At 43.7% G+C, this 27,534-nt stretch overlaps 1 protein-coding gene across 3 annotated transcripts in view; it reads left to right on the forward strand.

The window, feature by feature from the left end:
- Positions 1-27,534, forward strand: part of RALGAPA2 (Ral GTPase activating protein catalytic subunit alpha 2) — a 273,021-nt gene that overhangs the window by 122,049 nt on the left and 123,438 nt on the right. For all 3 annotated transcript variants that reach the window (XR_005722352.1, XR_005722353.1, XM_040247960.1), the window contains 2 exons: positions 21,035-21,163; positions 26,651-26,779. Coding sequence is in view for 1 of the 3 variants with exons in the window: in XM_040247960.1 (XP_040103894.1) it covers positions 21,035-21,163; positions 26,651-26,779 (258 nt within the window). In the remaining 2 variants the exon portion in view is untranslated. The remainder of the gene's footprint in view (positions 1-21,034; positions 21,164-26,650; positions 26,780-27,534) is intronic.

Below are 27,534 nucleotides of genomic sequence, written 5' to 3' on the forward strand. Positions count from 1 at the left end.
CGCCAGTGACCTTTCAGGAATGAGTCCGACATGTCTCATCCAGGCTGCTGCTTCTCCCCACTGACTCTGTATTTCACCAACCAAATTTGAATTTTACTCTGTGGCCTGTCCAGTTCTGTGTGATCTAATCTCTGCCTGTTGTCAGCCTCAGAAATACTCATCTCACTCATCTTTTTGCTGGGGTTCTACATTAGATATTGTTATGAAGAAAATGACTTTGGTCATTTAAAAATGTTTGAAAGCTACTGTTTTAGGAGTTAGGATGTTCTCGAGAATGACCTCACCTTAAATTATGGTTTCTGACATCTCTTGAAGGGGAATTAATTTCTCTGAAAGAAATGTGTTTGGTGGTTAAGTTGAAACAGAAGGGCCAAAGGAGCCACCAGTCACCAGCCTATAGCCTCTGGCCTTCCTCCTTTTAGAAGCCCCCTGCATGTGGGCGGAGGACAGGGAAGGGGGTGGGACCACTGACTCTCGACTTACTATCTGAATATCAAGCCAGCAGGTGACATGATTGATTTGTGAAGCTTGAGATTGTCCTGGACTTTACTTGGAGGATGGGTTTAGAAATGTGACAGTGCTAAGATAGAGTAGGACATTGGGCCTGGAGATTAATGAGGAAGTAATTAAACAAATATAGTTTTTTTTTTTTTTTTTAATGGCAAGAACTAAGATGGTAGCATTGGAGAGGGCAAAAAGGAAAGGGAAGAGTTTAAGAAATGTGAAGGCGTTTAATTTTAGCACCAGGTCCCCTTGACTGATAGCTTGACTGGGCTTCCCTGATGGCTCAGTTGATAAAGAATCTGCCTGCAATGCAGGAGACCCTGGTTCAAGTCCTGGGTCAGGAAGATCTACTGGAGAAGGGATAGGCTACCCACTCCAGTATTTTGGCCTAGAGAATTCCATGGACTGTATAGTCCATGGGGTTGCAAACAGTCAGACATGACTGAGTGACTTTTACTTCACTTCCTCTTGACTGATTATAGGTTTGGGAATGTTTCAGAATTTACCCTTTAAATTGATAATACTTATCAGTGAGCTAGAGTCATTTGTGAACTACCGAGTAGCCATCCTTTCTGTTTTTATTTGATGCTTTGAATATATGATGCAGACACACAAACCTTTTGATACATGTAACAGGTCATTCTCCAAATTTGCCAGCCTTGCCTTGGGCCCTGTTTAAAACCCTTGTGAAATATTCCCTGCTAAACTCTTCGGGCTTTAGTCATTAAGTTTCTCCCCCAAAGTAATAACCATACTGTCCTACTGTGTTGTCTCTGTCATATTCACTACGTTTCCAGCAGCGTGCAGAGGACATCTATAGAGCAGGTTGGACTTAGATGCGTGTAGAAATAGGGATGTTTAAGTTGACTTGTTTAAACTCCTTGCTCAGATATGTTGCAGCCATCATTGAGGATGAAAGCATGTTTTATAGAATGATGCAACTCAGGGCATGTGGAAGATTAAGGGTAAAAATAGGAAAGAAAATTAACTCACAGATATTAATGAGATCCCTCAGTGACAGAACCAAGAGAGGAAGGTGCAGTTAACAACCCTGTACCTTTAAAGCTGTATTTTGCTAAGCTTTGCAGGAAAAACATCTACTTGGAAATCATAATTAGCTGTACAATCTCTGTAGAATTCTTTGTAGAATTTAATACAAATAAATTTGAAGTCAGCTGTAAACACAGTATTTCTAGAATGAGTTTTCCAGAAAGTCGTGTAAATAGGTGTGTTTAGAATCCTTTCTATTTTAAAGCGTGTTGGAGTAAAAATGAAACAGTAAAATGAGATGAGGTCTGTATATTATAACATTTGAGAACCCCTAACATTATTTCAAAAATGGGATTTTTCAGAATAGAAAAAAGAGTTTTCAAAGTTTATATGTAAAATTTTTAACACTTTAATGTATGCCTTATTTTTGGTTAAGTTTGATCTTTGTAGTTCATTTTAAAATACATAAATCTTAAATGCTGGCCCACTGCTAGTAGTAATCCCACCATCCAGACTTCTAAGAGAGAACAGGGAAATCGTAAATCTCTATTTTATAATCAGCCTTTTGTTTCCACCGTTAGAAGTTCATGTTTTTATGTTTCATAGAATTGACTATTTTGCTGTAACCTTAACAATTATTGGTATATGTCTGAGAATTGATTGTCTGCCAAACAGAATTACTCTAAATAAACTTTATTCCTTTGCCAGAAGTAAATTATGCAGAAGGCTTTCTAATGAAAGACTTTTCTCATTTAAGTAAGAAATGTCTCCGGTAATTAGTTTAACTTTTGGTCCACATGTCTAAATAGGTCATGGTGGTTGCTCCAGAACTTCTATGACTTCTGGAAACACATGTTATATTAATTATAAAAAGCAAAGAAAGCATGTACTATAAAGAATACAGTTAAATTCAATTTCTTAATTGACTAACTGTGCACCTGTGACTTGGACTTTCTGTCTTGTAAGAGTTTTCAAAGTGCTATGCTTTTATGTAGCCTGGCACTGGACAGCTTCTTTCTTGCAGAGAGAACCTTGTAAGAAAATATTCCTTAGTTTTTAATGAAATAAGTACTAGCTAATCATTTTTAGATTTTTAACAGGTTAGTTTTGTCTTCCAAATAAAATCCAAGGTCAATTTCTTCCTCTCACCTCTGGGTGGCTCTCTTGTCTGCACGATGGTGGTTCACCCGCCAAACAGAGCCTTGGAGGTTCCTGGGAGACCCAGTTCCCTGGGGAGCTTGGTGCTATGGTCTGGCCCAAGTTACAGATGCTTTCCCATATTGGAGAGTAGCAAAACCATGTCAGTAGTGACTTAGAAAGTGTGGAATTATAAATAAGATCTAAAATGTTAAAAAAATTTTTTTTCAAACATAAGAGCACTTACAGAAACGGTAGTTTTCTTTTTGTTAAAAAAAATTGTAAAATATCTCTCTGATGATGTTCTGTGTTACAGCCATATAAAGTAGCAGTTTCATCTAATATAATAGCAAATTAGTTGCATAAATAAATACATTCATTTCTGTATTCTAAAAAAGTAATCGGAATACATATGCCAAACAGCCAAAATTCAAAATGTAGCACTTTCCAAACCAACTGCTTTTAATATTGTTTGGACCAGTTACTCAACAGTTTCGTCGATAAAACCAAGACCTTATTGAGTGACATGTCCCACAGTAAGATGTGTGTAGCGGGAGTTTATGGTTTATTGGTGTAATGGAGAAAAATGCTTTGAAATAGCTTTATTTTTCCTTGACTATGAATTTTTTAAGAAAAAATGGATCCTGTTGCTGATTTAGAAAATAATTAAGATGGTAAAGACTTTCAAAAATAACTATACATTATGAGTAAGAGTCAGGAAGACTCCGGGACCGCCTGGACTGGTTGTGCAGGGGGTCTTCTCGCTGGCTTCCCTCTGGCCTGCTGCTCTGTGGGCTGGGGGAGGCGGAGGGTCGCCATCTCCGTACTCTGAGTGCAGTACCAGACCCGGGGCTGGGAACTCGTGATGTTGTCCATCGATTCTTCTCTGCAGTTCAGTTAGACAAATATCATGACCCGCTGTATAAATAGCTAAGGCTCAAAAGATATTGAGGGCATTTGCCCAATGCCACACATAAGAAGGGCTGTGAGAGCTCTCGGGAAGCCTGGCTTATTCAGCAGGGTCTGTCTCTCCTGTGGATTCAACGCCACACATGCTGGGCAAACAAACAGGCCTCGACCGCATCCCTCCTCCTGTCTTGTCTCACCTGGGCTTTGTCCTCAGTCCTGCCGCCACTAAGAGTCCTCCTCCCTTGGACCCCTCCTCCCATCCCTGCCTGCAATACTCTCCCTTGCTCCTACCCGGTTCCTCACCAGCTTCTATTCCAAAGCTGTTGCCGGTTCTGCTTTGTTTGTCCTAATACTTAAGCAGCTTTTTCACCTCAGTCTCCCCCTCTGAATATGTGGGCATGAAAGGAGCTAGGGTTTGGATTTATTAAAAACAGTTCCTATTAATTTCATCATTATTTAAAACATATGGACAGATCAATATGTGTGAAATGGAAAAGGACAGTTGAGGAAAGGAATGTTATTTTTATGTTTCTAAGAACATATATCAAAGACTGGAAAGTTTTCTTTGCTTAAAATTTAAGTAAACTATTTTTTAACAATGACTTACAGATTGAAGGTCTTAATGCAATTTGTCTGTTAAATACATCAAAGTTAAATTTGCCTTTAAATGTGGAGCTTACATCAGTGCAATTATGGTTGCAAATTTGCATATAGAAATTTTGGGAAATGAGGGTCTTTGTCATTTTCATCTGTGATGTTGCATTATTGTGCGTGTGTGCTCAGTTGCTTCAGTTGTGTCCAACTCTTTGCACCCCCATGGACTATAGCCCACCAGGCTCCTTTGTCCATGGGCTTCTCCAGGCAAGAATACTAGAATGGGTGTCCATGCCCTCCTCCAGGGGATATTCCTGAGCCAGGGATCTATTTGCAGGCAGATTCTTTACCACTGAACCACCAGGGAAGTTGTGTTATCCTATTTGGTAACAAACCAAAAAGCACGAGGCCGCTCCCAGGTGGGGAAATAGGTTTAGCAAAGTCTGCTGCAGCTCCAGACCCTCGCTATGTGAAGTCAGGATGCAGTATAAGGGGTGACAGTTAGGAGCCTGGGCTCCCAGCCTTCTGTGCTCCAGGCTTAGCGTCCCTCTGAGTAGACAAGTGATATGACCTCCTTGCACCTTGGCCCCCTGACCTGCATATGATTGTAGCGCTGCCCTGAGGGGCCCCCTGGGAAACTTTGAGGGGGTAGACTGAGGAAGGCATTCAGTTCGAGGCTGCCACTGCACTTGGTGAGCACAGACTTTCGCGGTGACACCAAGGATGCTGAGGAAGGCAGGGCAGCCCTTGGCCAAATGAGCCCATTTTATTTTTCTGATGTGTTAGGGTATTGGGTTCTTTTTCCCCTCCCCCATATTTTCTCTTACTTTGAAACAAAACCATTTGACTAAAACCTGTCACTAGGCATCTTGGAATTTCAGAACGTAGTATGGATGTGAGAGTTGGACTATAAAGAAAGCTGAGTGCCAAGGAATTGATGCTTTTGAACTGTGGTGTTGGAGAAGACTCTTGTGAGTCCTTTGAACTGCAAGAAGATCCAACCAGTCCATCCTAAAGGAAATCAGTCTTGGGTGTTCTTTGGAAGGACTGATGCTGAAGCTGAAATTCCAATACTTTGGCCACCTGATGCTAAGAACTGACTCATTAGAAAAGACCCTGATGCTGGGAAAGAATGAAGGCAGGAGGAGAAGGGGACGACAGAGGATGAGATGGTTGGATGGCATCACCAACTCAATGGACATGAGTTTGAGTAAGCTCTAGGAGTTGGTGATGGACAGGGAGGCCTGGCGTGCTGGTGTGCTGCAGTCCACGGGGTCGCAAAGATTCGGACACGACTGAGTGACTGAACGGAGTGAGAAACAACCACGCCCCCTGCTGTGGGTCAGATATGAGGAATGACGTGTCCAGTGACCTTTGTGACCTGGATGTTTCTCGTGTGTCCTGGCCATTGGCTCCCTTTCCAGGCACTCCCCACCCAAGGCAGCACCTGCCTTCTGTGGAATCGATGCCAGAGGGCTGGACACCCTGGCGGTCAGTTGACATCCAGCCGTGTTCCAGCCCAGCAGGGGCCCCGTGTGGCTCTAGACGGCAGGTGGGGCAGCCTGTATCGCTCTGGCCCCTCCATCGCTGGCAGCCAAGACCCTGCTGGGGCCACATCCAGTGGCTGGGTGCCTGGCTGGGCAGGGTTGCCTCCTGGATCCTCTAGCCAGTCTATGAGCCCTCTAATGCCCTGATAGAAACCCCTGTTGTCTCAGACTCAGCATAGGAAATCTTTTGTTTGTAAGAACCTGGCACCCCCGGTGAGGTCCTGGGAGGCACCAGTGGTGTGGGATCCACGTGGTTCAGTGTTCCAGGTGCTAAAAGCACTGGAAGCATTTCCTTCTCCCCCACCTCGCACCCCAAGAATTTGTTTTGTAGCCAAGAGTATTTAACTTCTTTTAGGAACATTTTTGCTTTCACTCTGCTGTATATTTTAGTGCATCTTTTCCTTACCAGTGCTAAAGAAAACATAGTTTTAAACATCACGCACAGAGGAATATTCTATCATAGAAGTCACAACAGTTCCTGGTTTTCTTAACGGATGTTACAACCTCCTCTCATGAGATACATGATGGAATAATATAATAATAAACAGTCATTTGTAAGGAGATCCCAAGGGGCCCCTCGGTGAGCATGAGGCTCAGCAGTGAGCCCTGAAAGCAAGGTGTGGGGCTGACACTTGTAAATTGGCCATACCTGCTTCTTCTAATAACCCTAGACAGCCTGTATCATGCAGCGATACGTAATGATTGCATCACCTTTTCTCAGACAAAGAATCATTCTTCGCTGGAAATTTAGACATAACTAGAACCGTGTATGTGAACTATACATAAATTTATAAATATATTTATAGCAAAACATCAGTGAATGTTCAGTTTTAGAAAAAGTGAAGAATTAACATGTCAGATTGGAGACCTAACTTATCTCCTATCCAAGGAAATAGTTCTAATACATCTCTAAAGTTCTTATTCTGTACAGGGAGTGATTGTTACCCAGGTTTGAATTCATGGGATTTTAATTTGATGCCAGCAGGATAAAGTGCATATTTATAAAGTTAAAGGTCCAGCTAATGTTGGGAAGGTTAAATAATAACCTTGATGTGTGTCAGTAGAGGAACTTTAGAAGGCTATCTTAAAAGCTTCATCAAAAAACATTTTTTTAAAATTGTAGGTTTGTTACAATGAGTGAAATAAGATGAATTGCAGGCCTTCTTCCTAAGGTTTTTAAGAATGGGAAAATGTATATTCCAAGACTCTGGGATTTCAGATGGCTTTAGAATATATTCAGCATTTGACTTTAATGGATGACAAGCCTCGTACTGGGAACTCCCAGACCTGGGTTCTAGATTGAGCTCTGTCCCCCACCGGCCATGGGGACCTTGCCTGACCACAGGCAGTCAAGTGGATGAGGGGGCCCGGGGACCTCAGAGGCCCTTCCTTGAGCATTACTGGGTCCTCTGATTTATTACTGGGCATTTTATTATTAGGGCCACATTGTCCTTTCTTCAGTATGTGAACGCTTCAATGATCTTTTCCCGTTGAGCACTTTTCCCCACCATAGTAAAGACCAGCGTGGTTCTGAGGGTGTATCTGGTGGTACGAGGCCCACAGACAATGCGTGTCTGTAACATCCGTCCTTTTATGCAAAGGGCTGCTTGAGTGATGCCCACACGACAGAGATGGAACCGTGCTGAACACCCCGAGACGCCGGCTGCTTTGGAAGCAGCTCACAGGGCATGGGCCTCCGGCAGGACTTCCAAGCATGGTGGGAGGACAAGCGGGATGGGGCTTCTCAGGGCACGTTCAAGGAGCAGCAGCCAGGGTGGTGCTGATCTAGTGCCCGATGTGTGCGTGGACATGACGTGTGGACGTGGCTCCAGGCAGCACTGGAGAGAGCCGTGTTCAGAGCCGAGTTCGTCCCACAGATAATGGGGAGCTGAGCACAAGTGCGTTAGGAAGCTTGGGGCTCGGTGATTGTGTGGGGGACCACGGCCAGGAGGGCTGATGACAAGAGGCACAGAAATAGGTGAGGGGATGAGGACCTGGCGAGGATTTATGTCTGTGTGTGAGTTTATTTATATGTGTGTATACATGTCTGTGTGTCTATTTATATTGTTTGTTGTTGCTGTTTTACTCACTAAATCATGTCCATCTCTTTTGCGACCCCATGGACCCTCTGTCCATGGGATTATCCCTGTAAGAATACTGGAGTGTGTTACCATTTCCTTCTCCAGGGGATCTTCCCTTCACAGGGATCGAACCTGTGTCTCCTGCATTGGCAGGCAGATTCTTTACCACTGAGCCACCAGGGAAGCCCTGTGTATTTATCTACTTGTGTACATGTATGTCTGTGTTTTGTGCGTGGAATATTGCACCCCAGTGGGGTGTAGAGCTGAATGCTAAGTGCCCTGAGAAGGCAGGATCTCCTGGCACTGTGTTCATTTTTTTTTCTTAAAGCGAGCATTGGTTCAGGAAAGCAAGGTGATGAATTGAGAAAAAGTGGGAGCAGGGCAGGATGAGACCCCCTGCTCACCATGGACACTGCAGCACCAGGGCAGACTCAGCAGGTGTGTCAGAGGGTACACCCAGGGGTGTCCCAAAGAATTCTCACCTGTTGGGAAGTAGAAATGTACGGGAAAGACATCCAGGCACATTTTCTCTCCACGTGAGAGAAGGTGTTCTCTAATCCTGTCGGAATTCAAGCAAATTGTAGATTTATTTACAGTTATTAAGCTAGAACTTCCAAAAGTCTCAGTTATATGTTGCCTTAGCCCATTTTGTTACTGTTTGTTTTTCAAAGTAATTAGATGCTTAAAAGTAAACTTCTGTGTTTCTAAAAATATAATTCCTGTTAGTTTGAATTTACATTAGTCAAATTGAGTGGTATTTTACCGGAAAAAGGGTTTGCTGTAGCAATATACAAAACTTTCAAGTTTTAGGTTTGATGGAAGAGTAAATATTTACAAGGACAGTTGGTGTGTGTCAGTCGTCTCCTGATGTGTATCCTTAAGTTAATAATAATTCCTACTGTGTGCTTGTCCAGACCCCAAATGATGAAATCACAGTCAGTCTTGTATTAGGTAGCATCCACTGGTTCCTGAGTGTTTCCCATAAGGTTTCGTGAGAATGGACAAGCCATAGATTAGTCAAGTTTCATCAAAGAACATTCTATTATAACTTGGTTCAGCTTCTCAATGGCCATGGAGACTTAAGATAGATGACTGCACCAAAACAACAGACTGCAGGGCTTTTTCCTTCTCTTTTCAGCTGTAAAACCAGTAATTATTTTCATTAAGCTGCAGTCCAGGCCCCCTGACACCTAACTAAGGAAAGTAGAACTATGTGAAAGGTAACAGATGGTGGAGGCTTCAGTGATGGGGGTGACAAGTGTGCTGCCAACTTGTTCCACGGCTTCAAAAGGTGTAAGGTGATCGCCTAGGGGGTGGTCCTGAGAGGAACGGTCCACCTGAGAGGCCAACACTATGCTTTTGTCGGACTTTCCTTCCTGAACTGAAAATGTCAAGACTTTCAAGTATGCTACCAGTGAAGGATACTAATTACATCTGTTTAGTCATCAGGGTCTAATAAGTGTTGGCATGACATACATTAAATACAAATGCAATATAGCAACTCAATATATGTGGAAAATTAAAAGCTTGTATTCCTACTGAATACGCTCACCATGCAGTGCATGAGCTGGCCTGCAGTTTGCAGCAGAGAAAAATGTTCTTTTACCCCGAGGCCTCTCTCTGGAAGGTCCATGGTCTCTTGAAGCCCACGTCTCCAGAATCTTCTTTAGCAGGCTCTCAGGGGGAGTGGACACTCCCATCAAAGTGTCAAGTGATAGAGCATCAAACGAATCACAGGAGAGCTCCCTGAACCCACGTGTATCCTGGGGAGGAGCAGATGACCATGGCCTCTGAGCTGGACCTTCTGCTTGAGCTTTTGGCTTCGTCAGTTTCAGAGCCGGCATTGACCTTCTTCAGTGGCAAGCTCACCCCCTTTGACAGGAGAACAGGGATTCCTGGGCCATGGGGGAGCTCCAGGGATGTTGGGCGTGTCTGGAGACGTTCTGGTTGTCACAGTGGGGAGTGGGGTATGCTGGCATCTAGTGAGTAGAGGCCAGGGATGTCACACCCTACAGTGCCTAGGACTCCAGCAAAGACTACAACCCGGAGAGTCAGCAAAGAGAAGCTGTGCAGGGACGCCAGGGCAGGGGAAGGGCCAGGCCCTGTGAATTGACCCATGCGTTTTGGCAGCCATCAGAGGATGAAAGGAAGCTCCCAGCTTAACCAAGGACAGAAAAACACGTGAAGGCTTAACCAGGGAGATTGAAGCAGGGGAGGCAGGTATTTTAGGTGAACTGTATGGAAATTGCCGATGTGGGACTGGTTTTCTAAAAAAGAGGAGGGAGGTACAGTTCCTATGGTTCAGCTTGTAAAGTAAAGGCTTCCCTGGTGGCCCAGTGGTAAAGAATCTGCCTACCAACATAGAAGACACAGGTTTAATCCCTGGTCCAGGAAGATCCCACCTGCCTCGTAGCAACTATGCCTGTGTGCCACAGCTCCTGAACCTGTGCTCCAGAGCCCGGGAGCCCCAAGTACTGAAGCCTGTGCACCTAGAGCCCACGCTCTGCAATAAGAGAAGCCATCACAATGAGAAGCCCTCGTACCACAACTAGAGAGTAGCCCACATAGCCACAAAGACCCAGCACGGCCAATAAATTAAAAAAAAAAAAAATCAATCAAAGAAGAAACACGTGAAGTGAACAGATTGATTCAGAATCAACATGAAAAATATCCGAGATGTATTTTGTCTGGAGCCCAGTCTGGCTGTGAGGATGCGGCTGTAGGCGTGAGTGCAGTGGGGAGGGGCTCAGGGGGGCTCTGTTCCCCCACGCAGGCCACCAGGGGAGCCGACAGGGAGAAGGTGAGCAGAGCACAGCCTGTGTGGTGGCAGGTCAGCCCATGGGCACAGATGGTGGCTTTCTTCAGAGGTCTGGAGCCCTATCTGGTGAGAGATAAGGCCAGGGGACTTCCCAGCCCAGTGTCCGGTTCACACCAGGCACGTGACCAATTTGGGATTTGCAGCCTCTCACACTCTGGGGTATCTGTCCTAAGCCGCCTGGCCTGGCCACCACACAGGCAGACTAAGGAAAGGGGCATCCACTGTGGGGCTTGAGCCCTGACCTTGCATGTGGGTCTGTTTCCTTCCATCCGTGACCACACGGGCTTGTCTGGCTTAAGGTTCTTGTCCCACGAAGTAGGGTCCTAGCGGCTGTCTTGGGGACCTTGGAAAGGTGAGCACAGTGAAACCCCAGTGCCAGATAGCAGAAGGGATTCCCTGTGACCAGAATATCACCTGTTGACCTACAAGATCCTCTTTAACCATTTAGAACTCGATGAATATTCTTGAGAAAATTCATGTTTCCTTTAGGCAGAGAAGAAATGAGATGGCTTCTCCTGTTTCAAGTCCTAAACAGTTACTTGGAGGAGGAGGCTGCTTCAACTACATTTAGAAGGGAGAGTTTTTTTTTTTAATATAAGAGATTTTTAGGTCATGATTGTGAGTTATGGTCCATCAAGATTGGCCTTGGATATGGGGAAACAACGTCAAGAAGAGCATTATAAATGAAAGTTTTGTTTCTGGGAGGAAGTGCTCTCCTTGTGGGGATTAATCTCTTTTTGTGAGTTGATTTCTTTTTAACATGTAACAATAAGTGGCAGGGTGGTAATTGCAGATTGTTCAGCTATTAATGCTATTTACTGGAACACAGTTCAGAGAGAACATTGTTTTCTAAAGAAACAATAAACAACAGTTCTCTTTTGTTCTTCCTTGGAAAAATATCCTTTGGTAGGTATTTGTGGGCTTGAGAGATGTTAGCAAAAGAGAACCTTTTAGTAATAAGACGTTAAAATAAAATACCTTTTTTTTTTTAAAACTTGAGTCTTGAGTGAGCATGTGCAGGGTGAAGACCCATCACCTGACCTGGGTCCCCCTGGAGGGCTGGCTGGTCCTCAGTGGGTCCCTACGCTCTGGGCCTCACTCTCAACTGTACGGAGCTGCCCCCTGCCCCTCAGAGGTCATTGCTTAGAGGAGGTTCCCTCCTGTGATCACACCTTCATGGGCATCAGGGCTGCATGTCTAGTATACACATTCTGGAAGCACATTTTTAAGCCACGGCAGCCACTTGTTGATTTCACTTGAAAGTATAGCTTTAAAAATATATTTGCATTCTTAAGCAGAGTGAATGAGGTGAAAAAATACTTTGCCCTTGAAAGCTAAGTGTCGCCCTCAGTGTGGTGTCATGCATTCAAGGCTGTCTGCTCACAGATGTCCAGGGGGTCCCCGTTGACCCTGAGGTCACGGTTTCTCTTCTGATGCTCGGATTTGTGTCCACGCCTTGGTCTCTTTCTGGCCTTGATTGACCTCTTACTCCCTGTGTATAAAATGGAAAGGTCGAATGATGACCTTCCATATCTTCCTTCTCTAAGGTTTTGTGGTCCCAAGGAACACTAAATACACTGTCACACAGACTCAGTGAATCTTCCCCACAGTGGATTTTGGTACTTCTTTCTGAGAGAATAGGCTTGTGTGTTGGAGCCTAACCTGGGTCTTTGCGTGAGGGTGAGGAACTGTTCTGCTTGGCATCAGTAGTGATGACAATTACACCTGCCCTGCACATTGGCCATGACCTTGGGCAGCACCTGAGTGTGTTCAGTTTATGGTTTTCTCTAAGAATTTCTTTTCAGTATCATGTTCAGTTCAGTCGCTCAGTTGTGTCTGACTCTTTGTGACCCCATGGACTGCAGCACGCCAGGCCTCCCTGTCCATCAACAACTCCTGGAGTTTACTCAAACTTATGTCCATTGAGTCAGTGATACCATCCAACCATCTCATCCTCTGTCATCCCCTTCTCTTCCTGCCTTCAGTCTTTCCGAGCATCAGGGTCTTTTCAAGTGAGTCAGTTCTTTTCATCAGGTGACCAAAGTATTGGAGTCTCAGCTTCAGCATTAGTCCTTCCAGTGAATATTCAGGACTAATTTCCTTTAGGATGGACTGGTTGGGCTGGTTCACTGTCATGAGGAGCGTCTATTTCTAGCTGAGGTATTCCTGAGACAAACAGTGAACCTGCAAACAGTGTGGCTGCCTGCCTAGTACCTACATATGTGTGCGTGGTTCACACCCTGGGGCTTCCCTGGCGTCTTCAGGCAGTAAAGAAGATCTGCTTTCCAATGCAGGAGATACAGGTTCCATCCCTGAGTTGGGAAGATCCTCTGGAGAAGGAAATGGTAACCCACTCCAGGATTCCTGCCTAGGAAATCCCATAGACAGAGGAGCCCAGTGGCCTACAGTCTGTGGGGTCGCAAAAGAGTCAGACACGACTGAGCAACTAAACAATGTGGTTCACTCATGAGGATAACTCCTACCTCAATGATTCTGTAGGTTCTCACGTGGTTAGGTGCCATTAGTGTGTTTCTGATCAGCCTCTTCTCAGTGAGGCTGTGACTCCTTGCTTCTGCTGCAGAACACGGTCAAAGCTATTGAGGACGGGGTGGAGGAGAGCGGAGAGAGACTTGACTAAGTTCGGCCTCTTCTGCGACAGGCAAGTGGTAGCCACAGAGAAAGCAGAGTTTAGCATCGTCTGACCCACTCCCCCACCTCCTAGGCCCTTGTAGATTCTAGGGATGCACAGATGCCTTTGTGCACAGACCTGACTATTGGGGCGGTCCTCTTCCAGAACGAGGTGTCTGTGACCAGTGAGCTGAGTGCTCAATCTGTACACACAAGACTGGCTCAGCCTCCAAGTGAAAGTGAAAGTTGCCTCAGTCATGTCCAACTCTTTGCAACTGCATAGACTCTAGCCCACCAGGCTCCTCTGTCCATGGAACCCTCCAGGCAAGAATACTAGAGTGGGTTGTCGTGCCCTCCTCCAGGGGAGCTTCCTGACCCAGGGATTGAACCCGGGTCTCCTGCATTGCAAGCAGATTCTTTACCATCTGAGCCACTAGGGAAGCCCGACACAGCCTCCGTGCTCGCCTCCCCACAATCCCCCCAACCTCGTCATTTACCAGCAGCAGCTCCTTGAAGCCCTCGCTTGCTAAAGTCTTGTCACGAGGGGTTAATCACTGCTCCGAAGCACCTGCATCACCCTCATTAGGCCAGCCTGTTGTGCAAACTGTCATGTTGTGGATTTGAGGCTTATCAGGGTCACAGCTAAGACGGTCCTTACAGAGGCAGACCAAGGCATCTCCAGGGCCAGGGGGCGGGGGTGGGGGCAGCTGGCAAGTCCCTTCTCTCTGTGACTCTCAATAGAGTCCCTCATCTTCTGAAATCGTAAATGTGCCAGGACTTCCTGGTGGGTTTGCAGCCTCCCTTCTCAGCCTCGCAAGTTAGTGGTGACAGTGCACGATTCCATGAATATATTAAAACCCACTAAGTTGTACTCTCTAAAGCGTGAATTATTCTAGGTAAATTATATTTAAAGCTTTTATAGACAACAAAAAGAAAAAGAGGCAGGTAAGACAGGCTGGTGATACTGTCAACTCCAGTGTCAGAATTCATATAGTGTTTCTTAAAATCAGTTAACCAATCAGTCTCTCCCTTTTCCTTGAGCAATCATCCCATCTTCAGCAGTTTAAAGGCGAGCTGAGTTTTTCTTCTCAGATGAGGGCTTCATTGTTAAGCAATCATAAAAAAAAAAAAAAAAATCCGAGTCTCTACTATAGGGCTTGTGGTTTGCAGTGGCTTTCTCTGCCATCTGCCTTCTAATCTGTCCCTGGTCCTATGCATATGGTTCAAGCAGCAGTGCCTGTGACCCTTAGAAGTTTGTTTTGTGTTTGTCACTCTCTCCTTTGCTGTGTTTTCTCCAAAGCACTTTTCAGGGTGAGAAGTAGGAGGTGATTTTATTTCTCCAGTGGCAGAACCCAATTACTCTGTCCTGTCATATTTCTCCTGGCCTTGGTAACATAGTTACACCTGGAGAAGTCACATTTGTCCAGCACGCATAAAAATCTCTGCCTTTCCTCCAAACAGATTACACCACACTTGGCCTTTTGAGTAGAGAACGAATTGCTTGTACTGCATATTCCTTGGCCCAGATCTTGAAAGTAATTTTTAAGCTTTGTCCTCTGTGTTTATTTCCAGTGACCTTCTGTAAGGGCAGTGCTTATGACATGATCTGTTATGACTTTCTTTTTCTTAATATGTATTTTTATTCGTTTACTTTACTGCGCTGGCTCTTAGTTGAGGCATGTGGGATCTAGTTCCCCTACGGGGGACCAAACCCTTGCATTGGGATCTCAGAGTCTTAGCCACTGGGCCACCAGAAGTCCCTGTTATGTTTTCTTCTCCTTTTTTTTTTGTTTTAGATTAATAAATTTATTTTAGTTGGAGGATAATTACTTTACAACATTGTGATGGTTTTTACCATACATCAACATAAATCGACTTACAGGCCATAGTCATAAAGCTTGCTTATCAGCAGAAGCCCTTCCTGAACCACTGTAGAGCCTGGTGGGGCAGGTTGCACTTTGTGGCGTGTAGAGGAGGGCAGGTACTAGAGGAGTAGAGACTCCGCAGCAGTAGTGAGGGGACCTTGGGATTGAACTTTGGCAGAGGTGGTTCTTCAGAAGCCACTGTCACTCAGCATATGAGCCTCGCCAATAAGGTGATCACTGATACTTAGAAATTTGTTGTCGAGGCACTTACGGATTGTGCCTGCCTCTTTAATTGTTAAAGAAAGCTTAGATTATGTCTGGGGGAAGTGTTCCAAGTAACCCTCTGCACTCACTTCTTCTGCTAATTAGTAATTCCATGGATGGGATCTGTTAACCAGATTAATGGGATAACCGGATCCCAACAGTCCACATCTTCCCAAACAGAAGAACTTTCCATAGACTATTATAGAGAAAAGGTGTCTTCTGAAAACTAGCGAGGAAATCATTCAGTGGTTTAGCATTTTCCCTCAGATGTGAAAGGAGGACTCCAGCGACTTCACACACATGGATTCTATTTCTGAACAATCCCGTTTGGCCTCCTGGAAGGTCTGAGTGACTTTGAGGGGAATAACCGGATCTATTTGCTCCGAGAAGCGGGCGCGAGGGCGCTGAGGAAGCAGGGAGACAGATGGCCAGCTATTGTGTTACCACCATCATCTGCTGGGCCGTGAGCAAATATTAAGTGAATAATATATATGTAATTGGTGTGAAAGTACAGTTGCAACATTTCTAATTCCATATGAAGGATGGCTGCTTCTTGAACACTTGTATTTCATTGAATGTTATATTGAAATGTTTCTGTTTACAGGGTTAATCCATTTTAAACTGCTTTATAGTGAACGTTTTCCCCCCATTTTTTGACACTACTGTGCAATATTTTGAATTGAAATGGCCTATAATAGCCCTTTTTTATTTTCCATAACAACACGAGCACTAAATTATAGCTGTGCAATTATGTAAACAATGGAAATGCTTCCAGAATGAATCCTTCCTTTTACATTTTCATTTTGTGTAATTGTTGGAAGGTTTGGAGCCATAATAAACAAAATTATTTTACACATTTATCGTTCTAAAGGTCAATTATAAGAGAACTAAAGAAACAGCACTATGCAAAATGAATAAACCAATTTCTGTTGCTATCACCATATGTTTTTCTTATCACTTATGGTTTTTCCAGTTGCTGTGTACATAGCATTCAATTAAAGCGATTCATTTACTAGGCTGAATGTGGTTCGTGTTTATAGAACTGTGCTTTGGAGGGGAGGAAGCAACACGCCTCTGTTTGAATTACCTGATTTTTTGTAAGATCAGCGATAAGAGACAGATGCTCCTACCAGTTCCTTTCCCATAAACCCGAATCTGTGGATAAGCCCTACATCCATAATTATCGTCTTACAATCTAGTTTTCATACTCAGTGTAGCATGTGTGTGGACTTTTAACCAGAAATGAGAGGAAAATACTAGTTTGGGGGTCCATTCTTCCTCCTACAGCTTTTCGCAGCTTGAATTTTATTTCCCTTGAACAAAAGCACGTGAAAGAGTTTCATGCTGGTCAATTTTCAAGAATAAACTTCATTGCTATTTTAGAATCCATTTTTCATTCAGCTTGTTGTTTTGCTTATTATTTTCAGTCCTTTTAAAATGTGGAAAAGAAACTAATTTTTGCTATCAGACTCACTTGATTGGGGTAAACTCTAGAACTCCTTAGAAGAGCAGGCTCTAGCAAATCTAAAAAAGAGCTTTTCCTGTTTTTATTTCATCATTTGCCCTGTGAATTATATACACTTTGACTGGTTGCTGTAACGCTTTGCTAAGGATATTATTTAAGAGCATTAATTTGTATTTTTTTTTAACTTCTGGGAAAATGTAATCTAAGAGACTTTGGGGGCCACCTTTGAAATGTTTTAAAAAGCTCTTTCTGAGCATCAGGAAAATAGTAATTCATGAATTCTACAAAGTAAATTACAGAAAGTAAAAAATCCCTCATAGTCCTTCCCTTATGTTTTTACTCCACTTACTTCCGTGTGACCCTTTTCAGTTTACAAAGGCGTGTGTTCACATCTTTCCTGGTACATTCAAGTCCAGGGGAAATCAGCCACTGCTTGGAAGAGAAACCAGAAGTTCTCAGCACAATGTGATCTGTCCACAACCACGTGCAGGGGGCCTTGACCCCCAGACCTGGGACTCTTTTTACGCTGCCAGAGTCTGACTGCAGAACAGGGCCATTTCCCACAAAGGAGGAGGCACAGAATAGCCCTGAGTTGCACTCTAGGAGCCGTTGCCCTAGCTCTGCCAGCTCTGTGTCTCCCAGGCAGGCGGCTGGATCAGGGACAGAATTCTCCCTCCGCCCAGGATGCAAACCACGTTTTTAACAGGGAGAGCCTGCATCCGACTGGAACCTTTAGCAAAAATTCAATATCTGCAGTTCACTATATTTGTACTGATTTAAGGGTTATTTCCTGTTTATTACATAGGCTGGGGCTTCCCATGGGTGGCGCAGTGGTAAAGAATCTGCCTGCCAATGCCGTAGTCGCAGGAGACGCAGGTTTGATTCCCGGGTCAGAAACATACCTGGGAGTAGGAAACGGCAACCTACTCGACTCTTTTGGCCTGGGAAATGCCATGGACAGAGGAAGCTGGTGAGCTCCATGGGGTCTTAAAGAGTCAGACACAACTGAGTGACTGAGCATGCACACACACACAGGCATGACACAGAATACTGGTTTTCCAGAACATTCTTATTTACATGGGAAAAAAAAGTGAGTTACTTTTTAAAAAACAACATAGTGTTCCCTTTGGACTTGAATATGACAAAAAAACATGAGGGTTCTATGTGTATAATTGGTGTTTGAGAAGCACTGTCCTGTCTGGTCTCTGTAAAGGCCTGCTGACTAAGTGGAAAGTTCAGTCTCAGGATTTCCATCTTTGCAAAGACTGCAGCCATCACTGTGCTCAGGATGTGTGGACAGGAAGGCGAGAGAGGGTTCCTCCCAGAAATGGCCAAGCACTGGGTGGACCCCACTCTTCTGGGAAGGTGCAGCTGCTGTCCTTCTAGCACCCCATTTGTTCCTGATTTCAAAATGTCGTCACTAAGATGTAGTCTTCAGGCTGTTGCATTTCAGTGTGGGTAATGGAATAAGCCAGCATATGGCCCTAAGTTGGCCAACTGGCCACACAGTCCCCCCTTTAACCCCCACGTTAACCCCGGCCCAGTGCTGCTGTATTTGGCGGCTCCGCTTCTCCTGGGGGCCGCCTTCCGTGGGTGGCGGGCAGGCCAGGCCAGCCATCTGTCATCTTGCCCTCTCTCTCCAATCTTCTTGCCCATAGAAACAGGTTCCGTTGAAGAGCCTGGCTGCAGTCCAGGGGGTGGGGAGCCTGGGACTTGATCTTGCTGCCCGCACTTCTGCTGTCTTCAGCACTGGTGGCAACTTACTTTTTGGAATACCCCATTTGCAGCTCGTTGCCCTGACATATCTGAAACTTGTGAAGTGAAAATGGATTTCATGTATAAATTCTGGCTTTAGCTTGTTAAAGGATTTTGTGCCTAATTCCCATAAACTCATCCCAGAAAACCCTTTTTTAAAATTAAACCTCTCAATTCCAGTGGTTTAAAAAAAAAAATCTGTGATTTAAGTATGTGCTAAAGATGTTAAAAATCCACAGAGATCAAGGCTCAGTTCCTCCTCTTAACAGATGGAATGAAGGCAAACCTAACCAAGTTAACATCATGGTTGTTTGCATTATTAATCTTCCCATGCATGGCATTCTGCTACCTGGCAAGCCAGGTTTGCACGAATCCTTTCGTGGCAGCAGATGTCAACAGAAGAGCACTTCCATCTGCTGCCCGAGACCTTGATGCCTGATACCCCTCGACGAGGCCCAGCGCAGAGTGTACCTCTGTGAGTAATTACAGGTGTGTGGTGAGGAGCCCAGGGCATTAATCAGAGGCTTCATTATGAAAAAGGTGGATCTTTTGTTCCGCTTCTGGAGCAAGAGTTGACCACACACTTTCTAAACTGCAGTGTCCATCTGCTCAGCTCCTAGAATGTTTGCCTTGGCTGATGTGGACACTGAAATGTATCAAAGGACGTGATTACAGCAGGTTTAAACATTAACCCTGGAGAAGCGTGGTTCGGGTTTTTCTTTCCTTTCCTCCTTCCTTCCTCCCTTTTATCTGCTTATTTATCTGTTTGATCTCTCTGTTTTTCAGTATCGGGAAATGTCTGCTGAAATGCTAAAACCTTGCATTAGTAGTTGTGAAGTAATTTGCCATATAAGAGTCTTAATAGAGTAGGCACTGCACAGTCATTTTTAAAGGACATAAACATAATGATTTGTAGACACTGAGTGAGCTGTCTGTAAGGAAGAAATCATAGAAAAATGTTTTGTGAACACTGGAAAATTTTCTTTTACCATTACAAGTTTTTCACTGCGGTTATTTTTATTATAAAGGGCTTCATCTGTTAGGATGTAGCACGTTGCTACTCCTTTACTCTAATTTAATCGAGTTAAATCGGGATTATCTTAAGGATTTTGAAATAGCCACCCTGAAAGTTTAGGAAGGTTTGGGGGATGTTTTTTGGTGTGTTTTTCTTCTTACTCCTACTTTTGGGGACTAATTCTAGGTTATGTAACTGCAAGTCACATACCTGTAGCACTTCAGTACATTTGATGAATGCACTTGGCCTAGAACAGCATGAAAACAGTTTGTGGTTTTCTTACTAATCCTCTTTGCACACAAACACTCACACAGATGGCTTCAGAGATGTGGCCCAGCCATGGATGGCAGGAATGCCGTCCAGGAGGGGAGCGGCGGTCTGCCGTGGGCTGGAATGGGGTGTCAGTCTCAGAACAGAGCTGGCAGGCAGGGACCAGCTGGCCACCCACCAGTGAGAAGCCTGGTGTCCGGGGGAGATCATCCACTCACTGTACCGGGCACAGCTGTCTCACCATCCACTTCTACCCAGGGCACTGCCCACCGTGTGATCCATCCCAGCAGGACCTCGTACCCCCTCCACTCCCGCTGTTTCACTCTTGCAGTCACCCAAGGAGTGAAGTGTCCATCTCTGCCGACTTGAGGAGTTTGTCATAGAATAGTGTGCTTTGACTTTCGTGAACTGAAGAAGCTGAGAATTGACAGCTGCTTGGAGGTTTCATATATTCATCTACTTCCACACTCCTCAGATGATAAAGAGTCCGCCTGCAGTGCAGGAGACCCCTGGCTCAGGAAGATCCCCTGGAGGAGGGCATGGCAATCCACTCTGGTATTCTTGCCTGGTGAATCCCCTGGACAGAGAAGACTGGGGGGCTACAGTCCCTGGGGTCGCATAGAGTCAGACACAACTGAGCAACTAACACACAGCACACACAAAGACTCCTGTAGCTCGTCCAGGGAGCTTGCCTCTGCATGAAAAAGGCAGAAGCGTCTAGTCCCAATGCCACGATTTAGATCTTAGACAAGTCACCCTACGAATGGTTTAGCATCTCCATTCTCTTACCTGTAAAATGAATATAGTAGCTCTGGACTAACTCATCTAGAGCCTTTCTCACTGAAAAAGTCCCATGAGTCTGTGTTCTCTTAGATAATCACACAGTAGCCTTATGTACCAGGCCTCCCTTGTGGCTCAACCGTAAAGACTCCACCTGCAATGCAGAAGTCACAGGAGAGACGGATTCAATCCCTGGGTCGGGGAGATCTCCTGGTGGAGGGCAAGGTAACCCACTCCAGTATTCTTGCCAGAAAAATGCCATGGACAGAGTAGCCTGGCGGGCTACAGCCCATAGTGTTGTAAGGCTTCAGACACAACTGAAACCGAGCCCAGTCATATGTACAGATGAACTGATGACTTTGGAATTGTGGTCTTGAAAGTTACAGTGGTGTTTTCTTCTCTCCCCTTCTAGGATATCCTAAATACCATCATAAGGCACTGCCCGCCCCGCTTCTTCTCCCTGGGTTTGCCTGGCTTCTCCATGCTTGTGGGGGACTTCATCACGGCTGCTGGCAGGGTCCTCAGTGCAGACACGCTGGCGGTGAGTGTGACAGTGCTCAACACCCGGCTCCCAGGAGGCTTCCCGGTGGCTAACAAGGTTCAGATTTCTCCACTCCTAACAGGTGTTGACTCATTAGTGCAACGTGAAACCGGGTTCTCGGGTAGATGCCCTGGCAGCTGATGTGTGAAATTGTAGGATAAGATGACACACTGGTGGTGGAAAGGCGTTTCATCAAAAGGCCAGAGTGTGAGAAATCATATCCTCACTAATATCTCAGCACATTTGCACGGTGAGAAGCAGGACTCACCTCCTAGAATCTCATTAGCATTTTCCAGTAAATGGTGGCACAGACATGGACGTCTGTGTTCAAGGGAGAATCTTAAGTATACATACTCAATGAAGCTTTTTTGTGTTATTAAGTCTTAGTTATTGTAAGTCTAATAGAAAATATTTTCTTAAAATATAAACTTAGAACTTTAAAATCTTTAACCAAAAAATTGATGCATATCTTTTTATTCATATGGCTTAAAACTTGGGCAGAATTCTTATACTAAAAAATTAGAAGCTAGTGGACTAAATGAGCATTAAGGGCTACAAAAAGAATTTATTTGTAACCTCAATGTTTACCTCCTAATACCGTTATTATTAGGGCAAGGTATTAATGCCTTTGAGTGAAGATTCTTCTCTGTTTTAGTTTAAAGGCTTTCACATCTGTACTCTGTACACATCTGTGTTCTGTACGGCTGTTACCTGTCCAGACCCATTTTTCCCCGCTTCAAATGGCTTTCCTGGTCGCTCAGATGGTAAAGTGTCTGCCTGCAATGCGGGAGACCTGTGTTCGATCCCTAGGTCAGGAAGATCCCCTGGAGAAGGAAATGGCAACCCACTCCAGTACCCTTGCCTGGAAAATCCAATGGACAGAGGAGCCCTCTAGGCTACAGTCCATGGGGTTGCAGAGAGTTGGACACAACTTCAATTCAAATGGTGTAAATAAATTAGTTTTAATGTTTGTCATGACTGGTGTTAAAATCAATGTGAGTATCCAGCTACCTAAGTTTTTTTTTTTTAACACATTGTTACTTTTTCATTCTCCTTATTTCTTTTTCTCAGGGCAAATTCAAACTCCAGCCCTGGATTTTAAATTAAATTGTTTCTTAATACTTTGTATCACTGGTATTTCATACTGGCAGGTTCATGCAATTTTTCTTATAGGGATAAATTAAAAACAAAACGGAGGGAAGAGAGATGAGAGCAAAAGGGAAGGATGAGTGGAAAGATGGAAGGAAAATGTTGAATTTGACTTTTTTTGTTAAGATTATGACAACTTTTCATACTTATTTCTGAAAAAGATTATAGGATAATCATTCACTAAGAATCTCCTAATTTATTTTTAATCATTCAAATCAGCATTGAAAAATCTTTGGAAAAAAATTGAAAAACTTTCAGAAAAAAAAAGCATTGGAAAAAGAGGATAGAGGAAGGAAAATCATACATTATTGAAATTTTGTTTACGTGCTCTGAGAGTTTCCTGTGAAAATGCAGGTGCCCTTTCTAGTGATAATTTCATGCATGACGGTCATTCTCTGAAAATTTATCCTTTGGCTAGATGCGTTATTAAAGTAGCCTTCCAAAACATTTTTTAAAGAGAAAGAGAGAAAATATGAGAATGTGAATGTAAGAGTTACATTGCATAAAGAGACAGTACCTCTTCAAATTGCTTTGAATCACTGCAGCTTATTAATATCAGGTAAGATGGTGACTCAGTTGGTAAAGAATCCACATGCAATGCAGGAAACCTCTTGCAATTCAGGAGACGAAGGTTTGATCCCTGGCTTGGGAAGGTGCCCTGAAGAAGGAAATGGCACCCACTCCAGTATTCTTGCCTGGAAAATCTCATGGACAGAGGAGCCTGGTGGGCTACAGGCCATGGGCTAGCAAAGAGTTGGACACGACTTAGTGGCTAAACCACCACCACCTCAGCCTTAGTTTAAACTTGAGGTTTAAAATCATAAGGGAACCAGGGAGAGGTGTTTGGATGGGGCCACAGCTGCTCAGTCAAAATTTTGAGTTAACACAAGTCAGCTGCTCCCTCTGGAGGGCACAGAGGTGGAATGACACAGTGTCTTGAATTTGCTTTATTGAAAGTAGAAACTTTTTTAAAGTTTTTTTTGTTAATTTTTTAAATGGGCCATTTTTTAAGCCTTTATTGAATTTGTTACAGTATTGCTTCTGTTTTGGTATTTTGGGTCACAAGGCATGTGGGGTCTTAGCTCCCTGACCAGGGATTGAACCTGCACCCCCTAATTTGGAAGGCAGATTCTTTTTTTTTTTTAATTTATTTATTTCAATGGAGGCTAATTACTTTACAGTAGTGTGGTGATTTTTGCCATACATTGACACGAATCAGCCATGGGTGTACATGTGTCCCCTGATCCCAAACCCCTCTCCCTATCCCATCCCTCAGGGTTGTCCCAGTGCACTGGCTTTGAGTGCCCTGTTTCATGCATTGAACTTGGACTGGTCATCTGTTTCACCTATGGTAATATACCTGTTTCAGTGCTGTTCTCTCAAATCATCCCACCCTCGCCTTCTCCTGCAGAGTCCAAAAGTCTGTTCTTTACATCTGTGTCTCTTTCGCTGTCCCAAATATAGGGTCATTGTTACCATCTTTCTAAATTCCATATACACGCGTTAATATACTGTATTGGGTTTTTTTCTTTCTGACTTACTTCACTCTGCATAATAGGCTCCAGTTTCATCCACTTAATTAGAACTGACTCAAATGCATTCTTCTTAATAGCTGAGTAATATTCCATTGTGTATATGTACCACAACTTTCTTATCCATTTGTCTGCCAGTGGACATCTAGGTTGCTTCCATGCTCTAGCTATTGTAAACAGTGCTGTGATGAACACTGGGGTACATGTGTCTCTTTCAGTTCTGGTTTCCTCAGTGTGTATGCCCAGCAGTGGGATTGCTGGGTCATATGGAAGTTCTATTTCCAGTCTTTTAAGGAATCTCCACCCTGTTCTCCATAGTGGTTGTACTAGTTTGCATTCCTACCAACAATTTAAGAGGGTTCACTTTTTTCCACACCCTCTCCAGCATTTATTGTTTGTAGACTTTTGGATCGCAGCCATTCTGACCGCGTGAGATGGTACCTCATTATGGTTTTGATTTGCATTTCTCTGATAATGAGTGATTTTGAGCATCTTTTCATGTGTTTGTTAGCCATCTGTATGTCTTCTTTGGAGAAATGTCTGTTTAGTTCTTTGGCCCATTTTTTTGACTGGGTCATTTATTTATCTGATATTGAGCTGCATGAGCTGCTTGTATATTTTTGAGGTTAATTGTTTGTCAGTTGCTTCGTTTGATATTATTTTCTCCCATTCTGAAGGCTTTTTTTTCACCTTGCTTATAGTTTCCTTCATTGTATCAAAGTTTTCAATTTTAATTAGGTCCCATTTATTTATTTTTACTTTTATTTCCATTACTCTGGGAGGTGAGTCACAGAAGATCTTGCTCTGATTTATGTCAGTGTTCTGCCTGTGTTCTCCTCTAGGAGTTTTATAGTTTCTGGTCTTGCATTTAGATCTCTAATCCATTTTGAGTTTCTTTTTGGTTATGGTGTTAGTAAGTGTTCTAGTCTCATTCTTTTACCAGCTTTCCCAGCACCACTTGTTAAAGAGATTGTCTTTTCTCCATTGTATATTTTTGCCTCCTTTGTCAAAGATAAGGTGTCCATAGGTGCGTGGATTTATCTCTGGGCTTTCTGTTTTCTTCCATTGATCCATATTTTTGTCTTTGTGTCAGTACCGTACTGTCTTGATGACTGTAGCCTTGTAGTATAGTCTGAGGTCAGGCAGGTTGATTCCTCCAGTTCCATTCTTCTTTCTCAAGATTGCTTTGGCTATTTGAGGTTTTTTGTGTTTCCATACAAACTGTGAAATTATTTGTTCTAGTTCTATGAAAAATACTGTTGGTAGCTTGATAGGGATTGCATTGAATCTATAGATTGCTCTGGGTAGTATACTCATTTTCACTATATTGAATTCTTCTGATGTATGAACATGGTATATTTTTCCATCTATTTGTGTCATCTTTGATATCTTTCATCAGTGTTTTATAGTTTTCTATATATAGGTCTTTTGTTTCTTTAGGTAAATTTATTCCTAAGTATTTTATTCTTTTCATTGCAATGGTGGATGGGATTGTTTCCTTAATTTCTCTGTTTTCTCATTGTTAGTGTTTAGGAATGCAAGGGATGTCTGTGTATTAATTTTATATCCTGTAACTTTACTATGTTCGTTGATTAGCTTTAGTAATTTTCTGGTGGTTTCTTTAGGGTTTTCTATGTAAAGGATCATGTCATCTGCAAACAGTGAGAGTTTTACTTTTCCATCTGGATTCCTTTTATTTCTTTTTCTTCTCTGATTGCTGTGGCTAAAAATTCCAAAGCTATGTTGAATAGTAGTGGGGAGAGTGGGCACCCTTGTCTTGCTCCTGACCTTAGGGGAACTGCTTTCCATTTTTCACCATTGAGGATAATGTTTGCTTTGGATTTATCATAATTTTGGCTTTTATTATGTTGACGTATGTTCCTTCTATGTGGAAGGCAGATTCTTAACCACTGGACCACTAGGGAAGTCTCAAAAGTGGAAAGTTTTAAACAAATATTAAATATTGAAATGAAAAAATGAAAAGGAAATAAATGAGGCAAGAGTTGGGTCCATGGATATCACATTTTTTCCACTTTTACATTTAGAAATTTTGTTAACATGAAAATAGGGGAAAGTAAGAGCAGCAGAGGAGAGGGCAGTGCTGGAGGCAGGGGGCATCATGCAGTCACAGGACCCCATGGCGAGGGCGAGCCCATTGGGGTGAGATGCCTTCTGGACCCTGAGCAGAGATGGCAGACACATTGTCAAGTCTACAGATGTGGACTCAGGAAGGAAGCCTGGGCTACAGAGAGGTGGTGGTGAAGAGTTAGCCACATGGAGGAGGCATTTAAAGCCTCAGGTCTGGATGTCCTGGGGAAGTGAGTGTAGGTGTAGGAAGGGAGACGGCCAAGAACTGGGCTCAGCACCCCAGAGTCCAGATCCTGAGAAATGAGGGGATTGAGCACAGGGACTGTCAGGCCCCCTCTGCAATCCACTAAGGTGTCTGACTGATGGAAGGGCTCTCTGGAGCACAGGAGCTGTTGGCCACATCCCCTGCCATGAGGGGTCAGGTGAGACCAGGCCTGGATGGTGACTGGTGTGAGCCTTGGCTTCTGGAGGTTGTGTAACAAGAAGCTGTGAGCTCCCTGACCAACTTCAGCAAATCTGAACATTTTGCTGTTAGTCATTTAAAATCTTTGTATTTAAAACATGCAGTAAAACAGTAAACATATAGTGACTTCATCCCTGAGACCATTGCCCCAGCAGAGCTGTCTCGAAGTCATGGAAAAGTAAAACATGTTGTCGCTTATCTAACGTTTCTAACAAAAACGCCAGTGTGTGTCTTATTCCCCTTTACTGTGTGCAGGCACCTCGTTCGGAAGCCCTCACCATTCTCGGGTCTCTGGTCTGCTTTCCGAACACCTACCGCGAGATCCCCCTGTGGCAGCCGGTACCTGAAGTTGCTGAAGTCGCCACAGGAGCAGAAGATGTCAAGGTACGTGATGCCATAATGGAATCTCAGGTTAGCATCTTCTCACTCGAGCTGTGTGGCTCTGTGGTTCCCTCTTCCATTATTAAGCTCTGTGCTGCTTATCCCTGAAAGTTTTGCTCAGTCCTTTGCTGCTGCTGCTGCTACTGCTAAGTCACTTCAGTCGTGTCCGACTCTGTGTGACCCCCATAGATGGCAGCCCACTAGGCTCCTCTGTCCCTGGGATTCTCCAGGCAAGAATACTGGAGTGGGTTGCCATTTCCTTCTCCAATGCATGAAAGTGAAAAGTGAAAGTGAAGTCTCTCAGTCATGCCTACCTCTTATAGTTGGGTTTTTTTTAGAACATTAGTTTTGTGGGATTAAATGAGCTAGATGCTCATTTAATAGAGTGTGCTACAGTTGTAACTGACGGCTAGGTTCTGTGGTATTTTTCCTTAGATCTGTTTATCATCCCTGTGGATCATAATTTTGTAATGAACCATTCTTTGTAATAATTTTATTAGTTTAATTAGGTTGCATTTGTGCATCAAATGAATTTATAAGAAATAATTGAAATATTCAATCCCATTATTGGCCTGATTAAATACTACTAATATTTGAAGTTCTAAATTATTCCTTGGAGAATAAAGCTGATTTTTTTCCTCAGCTGACTTTGGGGCAATCAAAGATGGCTTTCAAATCAATCAGTCAATTTGTGTATCTATAGTACCCATGAATAATATGTAATTCAGTGTACAGTGTATAATCCAGGTAAAAAGAAA

This window comes from Oryx dammah, unplaced genomic scaffold (genome assembly GCF_014754425.2).
Source record: "Oryx dammah isolate SB20612 unplaced genomic scaffold, SCBI_Odam_1.1 HiC_scaffold_10, whole genome shotgun sequence".
NCBI classification, from domain to species: domain Eukaryota; kingdom Metazoa; phylum Chordata; class Mammalia; order Artiodactyla; family Bovidae; genus Oryx; species Oryx dammah.